Genomic DNA, 18,184 nt, shown 5'->3' on the forward strand with positions numbered 1-18,184 from the left:
TCCAAATGTCGTGAACCTCATTTAATTTTTATATTTTACAACTCAAAGTAAAGTGAGGCTAATTAGATTTTTTAATTTAAGCCCTCGAATTTAATGAATTTCTTTTGCTTGTTCTCTACGCAATAAATGTATTAGAGAGAATTTAAAAATATGTTTTTATCGTCCGTCATACAAAAGTCTTATAAAATACTTTTTTATTTAATTAGGGGTTTTTTATATTTGCCCCATGGCGTAGCAGTTAGCGGGTTTAGCTTTAACTTAAATTCGAAGTCAAAATATCTGTTGTGTAATGGTTAAGACCTAGATACTCTTCTCAAGAACACAGGTTAATGATTCGATTGCCGGTGAGAAAATAAATAAATAAAAATTATTTTCCTCAACCCCAGATATCGGATGCCATTACTTGAGTTTTAGACATTGTATCGTTACCAGTCAAGCATGAGTCACTAATCCTAAAAATGACAATTTTGAGTTAAATATGCCATTTGAAGCGTAAAATAATATTCTTTAAAAGGCAAACATCACCATGGTAACTTACTTGTGAAGTTGACTTAAAAAAGTTGTGTCAATCTGAATTATTATATTTTTATCAGGTAACGTTATGTATACGAGTATATTAAGACATTTAAAAAAAAATTGTTCAAAAATATTTCCTTCTATGAAAATTAATTTTTAACCTCAATGCATTTTTTTATTTTCTTATGTATTTTTCAAAACAATTTAAACAATCTTAAAATTACAGTCTTGCTGAATTGTAAGAACACGACTCGTTAGAAATTTTTTATATATTGCTTCGATTGTTTCATACTTAGCCTACATTTATAACAATTTTATTTGAAAAACATTACAATTAAACCATATTTTATATTTCGTAATATTATTTTTTTTTCGAAAAAAATTTAAGTTCTCATGATTTACCCAAATGTTTTATTATGACGGCCATTTTTAACGAGTTGTAAGTAACTCAATAAATAAAATTAAATATAAAATTATTAAAATAAATAAAATGTTCCTGTTCTACTTTAAGTACTTTGACTGTTACGTTTTTTTGTTCTGTCTTGAAGCAAGGTTACATGGTTATGTCGTGTTGTAGAGTGGTGTGTTAAGGAGCTATCTGGCAGATACCACTTTACTCGAGCCCTTGATAAAAGACCAAAGAATTATGATTGTTCAAATTTTATTATCGCATTGTCACGTGGCAAATGTATTGATTTGTGTTCGTATCTTAAAAATTTCATTTTAATCATTATTCCCCTATCCATTTCCGATGGTGCATAGTACACTACACTGTTACATCAAATTCAACGTACCTCAATCTTTCGTCACGTAAAGATAACGTGATCAGTTTTACGCGTCAGGAACACTAGTCCGAGGACAGTGAAATATTGCAATATAAAATCAACTTTCAAACATTTCACTTAGATCCTCCAGAAATTGAACCCGGGACCTTAAGGTTATAGTCTGGTAAAACGCGCACCAATAAAGGCAGGTATGAAGGTCATGAAAACGTTACTAATAAGATGTTGTTATAAATTAAATATTACAACCAGAATTATCTTCTGTTTTAAAAAAATAATACAATTCTATAAAAAAAGGTTTTATCTAAAATGTTTCAATAAATATATTTTTTTAAAGTATTACCGAAGGCATAATTTTACGAAGGAAAATAGAAAAATGTGATTTGAAATGCTTGTATTTCTTTTCAAAAACAAAAATTAAGATTTTGCTGTTGCCACTTTCACGTTAAATTCATTATCTTCAAATTATTACAACAAATTTTAGCTCAATACTTAGTCCTTATTGAGATCCCAGATACCTAAGTTAAGTCTAAATTTGAAATTGCGTAATCTGACGGTTTAAAAGTAATTATATCTTAGTTACATAAAATTTTTAAGTATATTTTTTAAATAGAAATACCTTTAAAAATGTTGTTTTTATCTAATTTATGTTTTTTTTAGTTTTTTTATTTTCGGGCAATTGATAATAAACATTCGTTTTAAAATAGAAAAATCGGATGATTTCATAATTTTGCACGCGTTTTACAGACTACAGCCTTAAGCATGGTAGGCGAATGTGCCAGCCACTACATTTTGAAGTCGAATTATCCCCACTCGAATTCCCTTTTCAGGACTTTTACCTGAGAGTAGACATCGAGTCCAAAATGCGGTTCTGGTTCTGTTTCCAAACAGAACTGTATTTTTCATCCTCCTGAATACAGACAAAATGTAACTGTTTAATTCTATCATATCGTTATTGATACGAAAACGTAAAGTGGAATGACATTTAAAACAATTTATAATAAACAATCGTGCTATCAAAAATCCAAGTACATGTGAATTAATCTAAACATTATTAGGAACATCTTCTATGAAGGGAGATCGGAGTAAAATGGACCACTTAGCGAAGTGCGGTCGGTTATTAATTACTCAGTAGGGTAGTTCTGGGGTATGCCCCGAGGGTGGAAAATGTACGGAGACGAGAATGCGAGAATAGGACCCCTAATGGAGGGTTAGGATCATTTATCAGACTGACCAAAAAACAATAAGTCTGTCTTTAAGGGCGTATTTTGGAAGCTCATGAAAGTTTAACGCGAGTGTTTAATTCAAAACCTGTTTTGTGATTTGCTGAAACTCGAAAAACAGGGAAAGAAGAAAGAAATAGAGAGAGAAAAAAAGGAGCAACGAAAATAAAATATTTAAAAAAATTCTCTGATAAAAATTAAGTTTTGAATTATTTTAAATTATGATTTTAATTTTCTTTTATAAAACATTTAAGTAAACAACATTGTTTTTATAATAACATCTCGACTTGCTAGAATTCAGATTTGTGTCTCAAATTAGTTTTTTGTGATTGTTTTATATATTGACGCACTAAAAAAAAACCTATGTATTCATGTTGATAATTCATAAAATAATATTTTCTGATTAAAGTTAAGTATATGATATCAATGATTACAGTTAAACGTTGGTTAGTGCAAGTACAAATACAAAGTTTATTCAACTATTTGAAATGTTAATTGCAAGTAATTGCAATTGGGTACTTATTATGAAAGCTAACTTACAAAATATTATAAATAAATTTATATTAAACAATTTTGTTTCTAGCCACTTACTTATTTTTTTTATCTACCGATCGGTTGGGAAAGTTAGAGCTTCAAATATATTTATTTTTTTAAATTCCAAATAATACTTATTCCTATTCTTAGAGGTGGGGGTCGGTGCTATTCAAGCTCCAGACGTCACTGCTACTTGTGAAGATCTATTGTGATGGGAGTATTACTTTCAAGTATATTTAATAGATTTGTTTTGTTTTTTTTTTAATATAACAAGTTTTCAATAAATACCTTACTGAATTAAGTTATTAAATTTACCTTAAATAATTATGTAAACATTCCGCACCTTCCAGAAATTTGGATCAGATTCTCTTCTCTTATTGTCTTGTCAGGTATCCCTAATGTTGGCAATGACTCTGGCCAAAGTCTCTCTGTCCTGTGCTGCCTAAAAAATCTACTTCACAGTCTTAAAGCCAGTCGAGTCTCATATATTATGCAGCTAGGACATCTGTCTTCTTCCAGCCCCTCAATGGCCCACAATCTTGCCCTTTAAAATTAAATGAAGCAAGTGGTACTTTTATTCATGTATATGCCCCAGTTACAAAATCGTATGAACTTTTATGGTGGTTATAAGTTCTCTGTTCGTTTTAGCTTGACTTAAGACTTCTGAGTCCTTTATGCTTTTGACTTAAAGAAAACGCAGAAGGTTGGCTAGGAACTGACCTTAAATTCATACAAGCCACGGAGGTTTTATGAGCTATCTTCACCGTCATAGGCTCTCAGAAATCAATAGTTGTCGATGTGATGACGAAACACCCCAAAATGTCCCTCATTTGTTGATGCATTGTCCCATTTTCAGCTTAAATGAATGCAGCTGGCGCGATGCGCGAAGGCGCGATGTAAAGTCTGGATGAGGACCTAGAAGATATTGTAACAGTTACAAGTCAAAAAGACTAATCGCATAAAGTAATATCATACATGGTGAAAATAGTAAAGGTAACTGTTGAAATAAATGAAAATAGCACACAAAATGCTGAACGCTCTTAAAAAGTGGAACGGAAGGTCTGTTGATGCCTGTCAATAGTCCGGCTTCTCTTGTAAGAGTTTTAACAACCAGATTATCATACAATAGTCAGAGAAATTAAAATTAATATATATTTTACAGTTAATATAAGCCCTTTACATAATAAGCAAGCCAAAAAATAAACAATTCCTAAATAAAAAATAATAAAAAAATACTTTTGAGTTCGTTATCAGGTCTGACCAAGTCTCACAGCTGAAGGATTACGTTGTTGGGGGTTGGTTAAAGCTCCTACCCCAGTTAGAGATTGACAAAGAATACACGAGATTGCTGTTTGATGTTTATTTATTACATGGCGAATAAATAATAAATTTTGTCGGACGAGTGTAACGTCGATGATGGGTTGAATAGACTGCACTTGAACTACATGCTGGAACTGAGTGACGTCGTCGAGCTGGTCTAAGTGAACTGAACTTGTTGGGCTAACTAACTGAACGGGTTGACTGGTGTTGTCTGTGTCCTATGGTCTCTTTATAGACGATGTTCTTTTGTTGTTCATTTATTCATAGTAGGGACGGTGTGAATGTACTGCAGAACGATGCCCTCCGATTTTATGTGCAATATTCATAAAGTTGCATTTTACGAATGTATTGGATTCGATTGAAAATGATGACATTGCATTGTCAGTCAATAGTCTATTTTAGGTTAACTAATTTAACACGTGTGTGTCATCGACTATTAACTATGGACCCTTTACAGCCATATAACAATATAGACCACACATAATATTTTACCGATCTTTGTCTTTTTTTCAAGTTTTGAATATCATTGCAAAAGAGGGATTTTATTTTGTTAAAAACATATATTGCCGCCTCAATTCTGCATTAAATTTCTATATCTGGGTAGAGGGTCTCTGTTTGAATGCTGCGGAGGTACTTAAACTTGTCCAGCTTTTTAATGTCACTGCCGTTTAATTTGAGCGAAAATACGGAGTAATCAAGTCAGCCAAATGTTATGCATTTTGTTTTACGAACATTAATTGTTAAACCTAATTGTTTGCCAAATTCATCCACACTATTTAACAGCTCCTGAAGATCGGTAATGGTATCCACCAGCAAAACAGTATCGTCGGCGTACCTGATATTGTTGATGATAACTCCATTGATTTTCAAGGACTCTTCCATTGTTGTTCAGCGTGTCCTTAAAAAAAAAGTCAGAATACTATTTAAAAAGTAAAAGAGACAGGATTTAACCTTGTTGCACTTTCCGTTGAAAAAATAAGAATACGAAAAACGGATTTGTCGGCCTCGTGGTGTAATGATCAGCGTGTTTGTATGAAATATTTATTAAAAAGGGTGTTGTCACACCAGAATATTTCATAGTCCCTGGACTGGTACCTGAAGCGTAAGACTGATCGTCTTATCTTCATGTAACAAAAAATGATCAAGATACGCTGTGATTGGTGTACCAATGCAATACCCTATGCACCATTAGATGCGGAAAAAGAATGATGATGAATTGTTTATTTGTATCAAATAACTCATAAATTTATAGATTGTAAAAAAAATGTAAAAAAAACAACGAATAGTTTTCGATTGAACGAAAAAACTTCATAATGAACTGTCTTCTCTCGGTAGATCCGTAAGTGAATTTCTTCAGAGACGCAAGGATTGTTTTAAAAATCTCGTTTATAAAATGGCGGCAGAACGATGAAACTGAGAATTAAGTTAAAACGCTCCCCGAGAAAAGACAAAATTAGTTTGTAGAACTTTTGATTTCATCCAAAGTTTTTAATAAGTAACAATCTGTTTTCTAAAAAGTTTCCTTTCTGGATAACACTTTGTTGATTCAACATCCGTATACGGAGACGAAAGAAAAATTGAATTATACTTTTCTGAAACGTACACGGAAATGTTTTTCCAGGAAAATACTCCTTTACGTGCATTTTATTTGAAAATGTGAGCATTTGTTACAGGTTTTCAATCAACACAGTGTATTCATTTTAGGCGTGCATTTGTAATATTAATATTCGTGATTGAAATGCAAACAATTTTCAATAATCAGCCAACGCCAAGCGAAGCCGTGTATTTACTCTCAAACAAATATTTGTTGTAGTCCAGTAATAATAAATAGGTAAATAAGCACAACTTCAATGTGGCTTGTTTTAAAACTTGATTATCATCACCGAATAAATTAGTTTAATACAATTTTCCATTATAAATTATTTAAAATAAAACTAAAAGTTTCACTAATAGATAATAAATATATGTTCTAATCACCATGAACTTTACTTTTATACGCCAATTATAAAATGAAATTTTGAGAAAAAAAAATTAACTAACTAAATTAAATAGTATTTTTGATTAAAGCATTAACTTTGTGGTCACACATGTTAAACTAATGTTAGTAAATATTAGTATATAACCACTAATCGACTTTTTTAGTCTACTACTCGTACTACTAGTAGACTAAACAAGTCGGAAAGTGGTTATATACTTATATTTACTTAACTTAAATAGATTTAGTTGATTTTTAATTTCTGAGATGCTAGATGAAACTTGTGTAACATGCGTTGTAAATCATTTTCTGGTGCTGTCACTATGGTTGCATCGTCTGCGTAGCATGTGATGTTAACGACCATTATCCCCCTTAGTCCTAGATTTGCCTCTTCCTTCATTCTTAAAAGTGTTCTTATTTATTTATTTAATTTCCTAAGACTAATCTTATTTTTAGTCTACATAAACTCTCTTTGCAAAATAAATAATTCCGGAAAAATTATTTCGTTTGCCGACGACACAGTTTTGTTATTTGAGGCTAGCGACTGGAACTCTGTCTTTCAGAAAGCAAACTTTGGTATAAACATTATTAAACAATAGCTTAATGATTATCTTCTTACACTTAATATCGATAAAACTAAATACTTGACATTTGGTACAAATAATAGTGCACTACCAAGCAATACGCTTAATCTAGGAATTTACTGTGATAAAACACACCAACTTCTGCAACGGGTAGATTCCATAAATACCTTGGTGTTATCATTGATAGGAATCTGCGATGGCAGGCTCAGGTCCAGTCACTAAACTCTAGGTTGAGAAAGCTGTGCCATCTATTCTGACATTCTGGATATTGACACTCTCAGAAGTGTGCACTTTGCTCTGTTTCAATCCACGGCAACCGATGGAATAGCTGGCTGGGGAGGTTGTGCGGCATCCATTTTCAAGCCTCTGATAATTTCACAGAAATTAATATTGGGAATAATGTTCCGGCGTCCTCCAACCTACCCGTCAGAACAGCTGTTCCAATACATAAAGGTGCTGAATATGAGACAACTATACCTAAAATAAGCACTTACACACTTCTGGTCAAACAATAAGGAGAGGTCTCAGCAGAATGTCCGTACGAGGTTTTCCCAGAGCATGAATTATGTCATACCCAAAACCCGTAAGACTTTTTCTCAGATACATCTCTCAGTTATCGCACCGAGAGTGTTCAATATTTTGGAAGAACATATTAAGCTCTCAAGGACAAAAAATATTTTTAATAAATGAGTTAAGGACTGGATTTTCCTTAGTGGAAAGGATTTGAGTGGGAAATTTCTTGATGATTTTATATTAAAAGATAAAACTAGAATTAAATCCAATAAAAATGTTTTATTTTGGATACCTTACCAAATTATAAAAGTCTAGGCAAAATTTAAATGCTGAAACATAAAGGCAGTATGTAAAATGATGACTTAAACTATGGCTGGGCACAAGTCCCGCGTATGCGCAGATTTCTTTATTTCTTTCACAAAAAAGCATTTTTGATTATTTAAAAGCCTGAACGTGTTCGTTTCATAAGCTAATTTGACTGAGTGGATTTTGGTTATTAATTTCATTTTTTTTTTGTTTCAGTACACCAAAAGGCCTGGAAGATGTATCAACGTATCCTCTCCTCTTTGCTGAGCTGCTGGCAGCTGGTTGGTCCACCGAGGAGTTGAAGAAGCTGGCTGGACTTAACTTTCTTAGGGTGTTTGAAGAGGTGGAGAGAGTTAGAGATGAGCAAGCGGCGGCAGGGATTCCTCCGTACGAGGAAAGCATGCAACCATGGCCAGGTTTGGGATATAACTGCACCAGTCAAGATTTGTTCTAAGCTAGTATTGTTTAAAATTAGGTCAAATAAATTTTTCGTACCCAAATAGTAAAAATAAATCAATGAAGCAAGTGCAGGGGCTTAATTCTGCAAAATATGTCTTATAAAATGGTCTGACTTAGACGTTCAAGCGACTGGTATTTCTTTCAAAGATGCCCCCAGAAGTGATTAAAATACAAGAAAAGAAAAGCTCCTCGTGACTTGATTCCCGACTACTTTTATGAAATACTATTGTTTACTCTAGAGTAAACAACTAAGCAGATAAAGAACCATACAAGATTTATACTCTGTTTGATACCGCTATAGTAACTCAATTTACGTCCACCAGTTTAAGAGAACAATCTAGGATTTTATCAAACAAATATTCGTAGTGCTTGTTAACAAATACCTTGCGGTGATCGGTGCAAAACATCAAATATTAATATAGAAAGAAAAAATATTTAATGACACATAAATGTCATTATTAATAATGTTTAAAATAATTTTTAAACACGATTAAAATAAAACAATGAATATGCAAATGGCAAAAACGTTTAATTGACTACTAGATCAATCAAAAAATTTCGTTAATCTGAAGATACGTTAATTTTAGTTCGAAGAGAGAAAAAATTAAGATCATTCCAGAACCTTTTTTGCATCTTAAAACAAATTTACATATACAATCATAAACCAAAAGCGCTTGTCTAAGTGATTGGCGTTAATGAATTGGGTGAGTTTTTGATAGGTAAATAAATTTTTATCGATTAATCATAAATTTAAAAAAAACATATTTTAAGTGGTTTTTAAGCAAAAAATGTTCTGCCTTAAATATTTAAAGTAAAAATATTTTTTGCTTGATTTTTTCTTTTTTTACAGTTAACATTAGTAAAGTTACTAATTTATTGTCAACATTATGTATACTGTGAGTTATGTATAAACTGCTAATCTATATGAACAATGTATAATGTGTTGATGTAAATGTACGTTTTATAAAGACATTAATATTAAAAATATAAAAAAGACACCATTTGTGTTCTTGTGTAGATACATTTTGAGTCTGCGGAATTGTAAATAATATTTTAAAGTAAAAATATCAAATAACGGGCATACGTTTACGTAGAAAAAATATCTTCAAATATCGTTTTGTATATAAAGTAAATTTAATTAGACAAATGACAATCGTTTTTATTTATAAGAAGAAATAAAACAAAATTACAAGTTTAAATTGTTGTATATAAATCGATATATCGGTAAGAGAGATTTTTATTCAGAAATATACGCTTTTGTGGTACGAACTATTAAATACATATTGAGAGATAAAGTGTAACATCAAAACATGTGTAAAGGTTTAGACGTTATTTATTGGTAAATCGGAAGTTTTTCTTAGAAGGACATTCAAGCAAACTCAAAGGTTACTTACCTAAACGTGACGAGGTTAGTAAGTGAGAAAATACAGATATAAGTATTGAATATATTCGTATGGTCTTAATCTAGGATATAAAAGAAAGTTGTTTCTAAAATGTTATCAGGGAATATTTTTTGAAGAGTTATCTGAAGAAACATGATGGAAAATACTTAGTTATAGTACAGCAAGAGAACTTTTAGCGGACATTAAAGATTATAATTAGTAAGTTCAATAGTTAAAAAAAAAAGTGTATTCTTTGATAACTTAGCCAATGTTTAAAACAATTTGTTTTTTAAATATAACTCCGGCGTTGATGACACAAGTTGTAGTCAGTAAGTTCTGATGATTTGTGATATGACTTCTCGCAAACAGAAAATCTATTTCGTCAAAAATGTACCAAAATTATTTAAATATTTTCCCGCCGAATTCGTTCACATTTCACATTCACATTTGTCTTTGCTTTTTTCCCGTGCAAACATTACAATTCATCTGGCTACAGTTTAGTGATCTTAGATATGTTGGTCGGTTTGCACGTGTGATTTTTGCTATTTGCTCGCTTTTTCCAGCCATAACCACAAACATTCGGATTCCGTGTAATTTACAAGTAATTCGCCATTCTAACTACGCGTCGTACCGCCACGCTAATGGGTGGCGCGACATTAGATCAGTGCTGTTCAACGTGTCATAGCGAGAGCAGTAGAATGTCATACAGCATCCTCTCGCAAAAGTACTTTTAAAAAAAAAGAATTTTTCATAAAACTTGAAATATTATGAATCAGTTCTACACAAACACTACTAATACAATAATAATGACATGCATATATTTTTTCAAGTCGTACTTTTACCATTTTATCTGAGGTTTCTTGATTTTTTTCACGTTCATACTTAGAAAGGTTAAATTGTCATCACATTCAGGATTCTAAATATAAAAAAACAAAGATAGTAAAAATATTATTAATATTTAAAGCATTAGCTTTGTGGTCAAACATTTTAATAAATGCTATTAAATATTTGTACATAACCACTTACCCATTTTTCTATGTCTAACATGCAAAACCCACTATACACGTTATGTTGGTTTAATTAGTGTCTTGACGAAGAAACATAGAAAAGTCGGTAATTGGTTATATATAAACATTTAATAACATTTATAGATAATAAAGTTACGTTTTTTAAGCAAATTACTTAGTTGTTCAATAAAAAGCTTAATCTATTCTTATATAATATCTATGGTAAAATTTATACGTAAATAATCATATCGTTTTGGTGAATCGTACTTTTTTCTGTTAAATTGATCGTCTTGTTAGTAAAACACTCCTCCGGGTACCCGCATTTAAATCATAACACATGTTTTATCAAAGGTTCGATTAGTCAACAGAGCATAATGAATTCGTTTCAAAGGAGAAAAACATGATCCGATTACGAATCCTCCGATCAGGTGAAGTAATGTAATTGTGGGTGTTCTGAAGGGGCGTTCATTCGGGACTCAGTCCTCAAAAGAAAATTATAAGAATGCGTAGAAAGGATATAAGGTTTCCACACAGAGTTTTCATGCGAGGCGTCAAAGGGAAATGATAAACATACTTAATATTCTACGTTGCAAAGGACACCACATCTAAAGAATACAAATTTTAATGGAACGTTGTAATGTTTTATGATATTTCAATATTTCCCTTAGAGAATTCTCTAAATAAAACGTTTAAAATACTCGTGGAGTGACATCAGTAAGGTAGTGTAGTTTTACGGATATATTTTTAAAGATACGAGCTTTTTTTACTCACAATTTACGTACAACATAAGTTACTTATCGCGTGTCCGCTCTTTAGTTGGAGCGCATTATGGCGCCCAAAAAAGGGTATTTTCACAAATCTGGAAGATTCTCTAAATGATTGATTTTTTAACAAATTACAACAGGAATAGAGAATACCTTAAATAAGGGAATATGGAAGTCCAGACATTTACAGGGCTTGTGACCTGTCATTAGCTGGTTTAAGTTGTCACTTTACACACTGTATTTCATCAATTCTTCCATTTGTTGATTTGAGTGAAGTTAAAGAGCTTAAACCTTCATTAATGTGAAGAGATTCATCTGACTGAATTATTTCATATTCTAGGCAACGCCCGCCAACAATTTTTCAAATTTCAAACTTCTTTTTGGACCAGTTGGTTTAATTACAATATTTGAATTTGTCCAAATGTTTGTAGACAGAAGACTTGTTACACATATTACACAGTGTGTAAAGTAAAGTAGCCACTTATACCAGCCAATGACAGGTCACAAGCCCTGTAAATGCCTAGACTTCCATATTCCCTTATTTAAAGTATTCTCTATCCCTGTTGTAATTTGTTAATCTTAATGAATTCCGTGAAATTCAGTCTTTCGTCTACAAACATTTGGACAAACTCAAATATTGTAATTTCTTTTTTGTATAATTTCAGTCCCCGGTTTATTAGTCTCGACTCCTGTCTCGTTTAAGAATGTGGTATGTGATATTGTTCTGATAAATTCGTATGGGTTCGTATTTATTATAATTTTTTGTCTGAGTTCTTCGTCTACAACTACATCAATGGCTTATTTACGAATACATTTTAAAAATTCTATTTGAAAAAGTTAATTTACATTTATAAATTATTCTGTTTTTTCTTACTCAATTTCTTACTTTAACTGTTCTTACTTTGTTATTTTATATACGGACTTAAATATTTTATTTTGCTGTCGTTTTTGTTTATTTATGTGATTTTGATTTCGTAACTGTTAATGTATAAAACACAAGTTTATATTAAAATTTCCGAGTATAAAAATGAACACGTACAAAACGTCTTTATGTCATTTTGGCGTAACACATTATGCACGCCGAGTGCACTTCTAACAAACATTGCGTACAAGTACGACGTGATAACCTAAAACGTGCCATTTGTCCCATAGGGCGAAAAACGTCATGTTTTTAGTTTAATTCAAAATATGCATACTTAAAACCACTGTAAAAAAATTATCCGAAATGTATGTCAAAATATTTTGCTTTTTGCTTAATGTAACACGACATTAGAGTAGAGAAATTTTTAAAGCACAATCTTTGAAATTTTTATTTTATTTTATTTAAAACTTCAAATGCAAAGACTAATTACTTTGGCGGGCTTATTGTTTAAAGCAATATCTTCCAGCCAACCAAAAAACAGACTAGTCGAAAGAAAAAATTGGTCAAAATTTTGTACTAAAAAACCATAAATACAAATTTAAAGATACATACATATGTTAAAATAAAATATTTAAAAAAAACGAATAAATAAAAAATAACAGCTGTTTTTTTAATAACGATATAAGGCTTGGGCGTATTAACATTAATAAATAAAATTAGATTAAAAGTTTATACTTTTGTGCACATCTCTCTCCGATAGCGCTACAGCCCATATCGAGCTTTGGCCTCCTGCAACTTTCGCCTCCAACTCTGTCGGTCTTCAGCCGCCGTCTTCCAATTTGCCACCTGGTGAAAATGCGCTGCATCCTTTCTCACTTCAACCTCCCATCTCAGCCTGGGTCTTCCACTAATCTCTTTCCTCCCGGGTGTCCGCTCATTATTGTTTTAGGGACACGTGAGTCAGGCATTCGCTGGACATGTCCGGCCCATCGTAATCGAGATGCTCGGGGCCTGGTCGCCTGGTATATATTGTACAGTTCTTCACTATACCGAATGCGCCACTGATTATTCTCTCTCACAGGTCCGCAGAGTTTTCTGAGTACTTTTCGTTCAAAAGTGTCCAGCATTTCAGCTATCTTTACTGTCAGTGTTAACGCCTTACACCCATATGCCAATACAGTACGTAAAATTGTTTTGTATATGGTTATTTTGGTTTTCCTGTGAACGTTACGTGATTTGAACACTGGCAGCAAAGAAAAGCACATATTTCATTATAATGAATAACTACAAAGTAAGTGTTTTAGATATAAAATTTGTAAAATGTATAAGTTATACTTATTCAGTAATCAAAATTCCTAGCCAATAGTTTTTTAAAATAAAAAACGAATTTTAAACAATACAATACAGTTATCATCATTATGATCAGATTTTTATCACGAATTATTCTTGCACGGAAATAAGAGGAAAAGACAAAAAAAGGCGTGCATTTAATAATAAAAAAATGTATTAAAGAAAAATGTACACCGAATATTTTGATCTCAAGGCTATTATTTTATAATTTTGCTAGAAATTGGAATCAGGTGTTGATAAACTGAAAAATCAATTCGGTTTGATTTATTACTGTCGCAAATATTGAAAAGGTTTAGGGTCTTGTTATTTGCTACAAGGAATGCGTGTATAACAAAGGAAATAATAATTTCGCAACACGTTGGCGAATATTCGTCATTATTGGCTTATTTATGATCGTAAAAGTAAATATTGGGTGATGTTATACCTTACATAGGAAAAGCTATCAATTATTATTAATTGATCTAAGTACATAATGGAATAATATAAATATCGTGATGTCAAAGTCAGCATCCTTCGTGTTTAGTAAACATTTTCAGCGCCTTGTTGATTTTTCGTAAATAATTTACGTTTTGGAACGTTTTATAATATATGTTAACTCAAAAAATTATGAAAGCCCAAGATGAATACTAAAACCAGGTGATAGAATATTCATATTATAACATAAATGAAAACAATTATTAGTATAATTTTCACACTTTTATGTTTAAGATTAATGAATTATTTCAGTAAATAATTAAAATTTCATGTTTTATGTATAACTAAAAGATCATTGTATTCAAATTAATATTAAGTGAAAGCCCGGTTGAAAATATTAACCTTCGACTCATTTCTGCATTTTTTATTTTATATAATAAAATAATTTAATTTCCCTTTTCCGTTTTAGTTTTATGATCAAACCATTAGTGGTTTGCCTTTTGAATTTGCAAAATTCTTTCAGCCACTCAGTAATAAATTTGTTGCTTTATTGTCAAGAAATTAAGTTCCTTTATTGTTATTTTTATTTCAGTGTTTTGTTTCCTTTAAGAATTAACCTCATTCTTTTGTTTAGTACAACTTGCAGTTTTAACTAAGAGGGAAAAAATACTGTAATTTATTTTTCTTACTTATTATGTATACGTCAATTATTTATTTTGTAATAAATTTCTGGAGGTTCTAAATATTGGGTGTTAACATAAGTTTTGTCTTTATTTTCCAAACGAAGAGACCAAAAGGACACAACAAGTAAAAAAACATCAAATTAGTCAATAATTTATCTTCCTTGATTGCTTTGCAACAAATTCGTCAATAATTCATAGCATCTTCACCGTACACTGCGCAAATATCGCGAGCATCTTTGGAAGCTTCATTCCCTTGATTGAATGCGAACAGATCAAGGTGTTGAAAACACTCAAATTCATCTATTTGACATTCCATTATGAAGGAATGTAATCAAATAAGTAACGTTAAAGCAAATACGAAATCTTGTAGAATAGAAAATTATCTTTCGAATGGCGTACAAACTTCACCAGTATTTTTTTTTACTTTCGGTGCTCATTTTTAAATTTGAAAAAAAACGGACACAAAAAAAGTACCTTAACACTCAATAAAATCTGGTTTTCAGTAAAGAATAAAACCCGACAAAATGCTAAAATAGTATGTCTAACAAGCACTAACTTTAGGGTACTGCAAAACAGAACTGCCTTTTTTCAGAAGTACTTTGCTGTATTGGATCTCAAGTTTTTTTAATATGTAGGACTCTTGCATAAAGAAGTATGTCAGTTGCAATGTACACGCATAATTAATAAAAAATATGATGAAAATTTTGATATGTAGATCATTTAATATCCCATGAATCGCTGTCTTAATGACAGTAGTATTCGTCTGTTTTAATTATATTTCTTTATTTTTTATCCTTTTTTTAATATTTTATTATTTCTACTTCGGTTCTAATTTAGAATATACTGTGTTTGTATTATCCGATGAAATAATACTACTATAGGCAATGGAATAAAAAAGGGTCTGACAAACATAGCAAGTTCTTGGCTGAAGCCTAAAACAAAAATCCTTGGCATTGCAAACACTTCGAAGAAAAAGAGAAACATTTTTTCATGAACTTTTTTGATTTTAAGCGTTCTAAAACCTAATTCAATCTCATCCTGAGACTCTAAAAATATGAAAATAGGGTATGAGTGCTGTAGAGATAGAACAAATAAAGTACAGTTTAAATAATAATTAAATAAAGATGTTTAAATTTCTTACCCTTCATTCATTCATTCGTTCATTCAAGTAGCGATAAGTCCGCCTCGTTGTATAGTTGTTGGTGTATTTGCCTACCATGTTTGAGATCGTGAGTTTGATATTTGGCAGGGTAGACATAAAATTCTTCATGTCACGAAAATAATGTAAATTCGCTGCAATTGAAATTTTAATTCAGTACTCTATGCACAACTGGGTGCGGATGAGAAAATTGTAATGATTTTGTAAAAAATATATATGTGTTATGCTTGATACAACAACACGTGTTAGGAATTCATTTAACATCAAAATGCTTAGAATTCCTACTCGGCAAGCGTTTCCAGGAATTCCATATTCATATTGTTATTGTGTTAAATGTTAACTCTGCCATGTAAAATTGTTCAAATTCTAGAGAAATGTGGTGTTTCGTAGATTATTGCATAAACAGAATTTTCATATAATTTGCTTGCCTTATAAATATTCCGGTAAATCAAAAGAAAGCAAATATTAAACGAAAATTGTTTAAAGTGTAGGATTCAGCTTGTTCCTGGATGTGGAGGTCCTACACCCAGTTGGACGTTGACAGAAGAAACGAAGTTTGAGGTTCGATGCGTGTTAATGGAATTTTGACTGAGATTTGTTGTGAAGCGCGAGAGTAAAGGTGTTGAAAAGTTGAACAGGCTGCACTTCAACTACATGCTGGAATTGACTGACTGCGTTGAGCTGACTCTTTGGGCTGACTGATCGGGCTGACTTGGTTGGGCTGACTGGGCGTTACCACACTTTGGAGTCTCTTTATAGGCCGCTTTCCTTTATTTATCATGTCTCTATGGTAGAAACAAAGTTAATGTATGCGCTTGTTTTTTTGTTAACCGGCGTTTTTTGTGCAATACTGTTAGTCTTGCAGAACATGTTGTATTGTAGGTGAATTGATTTATTACGTTTGTGTGTCATCGATCGATGGACTATGACTCCCACAATAATACTTCGTCCAAGCATTCATTATTTTCATATGTTATTTTTAATATTTTTTTATGTACGTACATGATAATTAAAACAGTCGGGTTATGGTTTTGTTTCATTTGGACGTATCAGAATGTTTTAAGATTAAACAAAACTTGATTTTCTTTTTAACATAGTAACTTAACATTTGAAAATTATAATATTTATATATTTTTTTTAAAATCATCAACATCGTAGGCCCTGGTCTCCAGAATCTGTCTACATTCTTTCCTGCACCCTGCTACTCTTCTTCAGCACGTCAGGCCAATTGCTCTCATGTCTTTTTCCACATCATCCAGCTATCTAAATTTGGGTCTGCCTCTGCTTCGTCTGCTTTCCAGAGTATTATTAAGAATTTTATTGGATGTGCAATCATTATTCATTCTCCATGACCCAACTATTGTTATCATCTAAAAAAAATCCTAAGATTATTTGTTGAAAATAAAACTTTAAATATTTACCACTTAAATGACCCAAACTAAACATTATTTTAAGTCAACTGCACGTTTTTTAAATGCATTTTTTATAAGAAATAACCCCCTATGCGCCTATTTAAGAGGCTTGTCAGCAGGTCAGAGAATTAAAAAGGAAGTTATAAAAAGTATCTGAACCAATTGGGTAAAAAATCTTTCCTGGATCTCTTGGCGGGAGTCGAACCCGCGGCGCCAGTTCCATAATCGCCCGTTTAACCTACTTCACCATGGCGCTTGTCTTTCGTATTTCAAATACTGTTTGTGTGTATAAGAAACAATATATAAAATAACATAACCAATCATTAAATGCTTTCAGTTGTCAGCAAGAATTGATGGTAAAATTAAATTGTATCCAAAATTACATTAAAAAAAAAATCTTGACATGGTAACAATACAATAATCGAATTGTATGAAAAAACTTTTTAATAACGTCGGTACAATCGAAAAAAAAAACACATTTAAATACATGTAACGATATCATCAAATTATTTCGCCATTTATAAACGCACGTTTGACCGTGTAGATAAAATGCTTAAAAAATCGTAGAACAGACGCGAAAAAAATGTGACGCCAAATATGACAATTCAATTGAGGATTGAAAAAATATTTTTTTAAATCATTGTAGTGTCGAAAATCAGTAAGAGTTATAGAAATGCTTCTTTTTAGTTAAAAAAATAAAATCATATAAAAAAAACCCAACTTCTGTTAACAATTTTTTTTTTTAATAAAACCAAATCATCATTTTTTCGTGTTGGTGAAAATAGTAAAATGTTCCATTTTAGATTAACCCTATTTCAGTAGAAGATCGAACTAATTAATTGGAAAATGTTTTTACAGCCTTTCGTGTGATAAATGTCTTGTTAATTTGCACCCTTAATCTCCGAAGTATAAATTAACTTTATTTTAGAAGGTGATGAT

General features: G+C 31.5%; 1 protein-coding gene across 2 annotated transcripts in view; it reads left to right on the plus strand.

Moving 5' to 3' along the window:
- Positions 1-8,623, plus strand: part of LOC148284150 (dipeptidase 1-like) — a 275,985-nt gene extending 267,362 nt beyond the window's left edge. For both annotated transcript variants that reach the window (XM_088242587.1, XM_088242588.1), the window contains one exon: positions 7,970-8,623. In XM_088242587.1, the coding sequence (XP_088098713.1) occupies positions 7,970-8,207 (238 nt within the window). In that variant the 3' untranslated portion in view covers positions 8,208-8,623. The remainder of the gene's footprint in view (positions 1-7,969) is intronic.
- The last annotated feature ends 9,561 nt before the right edge of the window (positions 8,624-18,184 follow it).

The sequence above is a fragment of the Micrasema longulum genome, unplaced genomic scaffold, assembly GCF_059751315.1.
Source record: "Micrasema longulum isolate JH-2025_06_02 unplaced genomic scaffold, ASM5975131v1 h1tg000147l, whole genome shotgun sequence".
Classification (NCBI taxonomy): Eukaryota; Metazoa; Arthropoda; class Insecta; order Trichoptera; family Brachycentridae; genus Micrasema; species Micrasema longulum.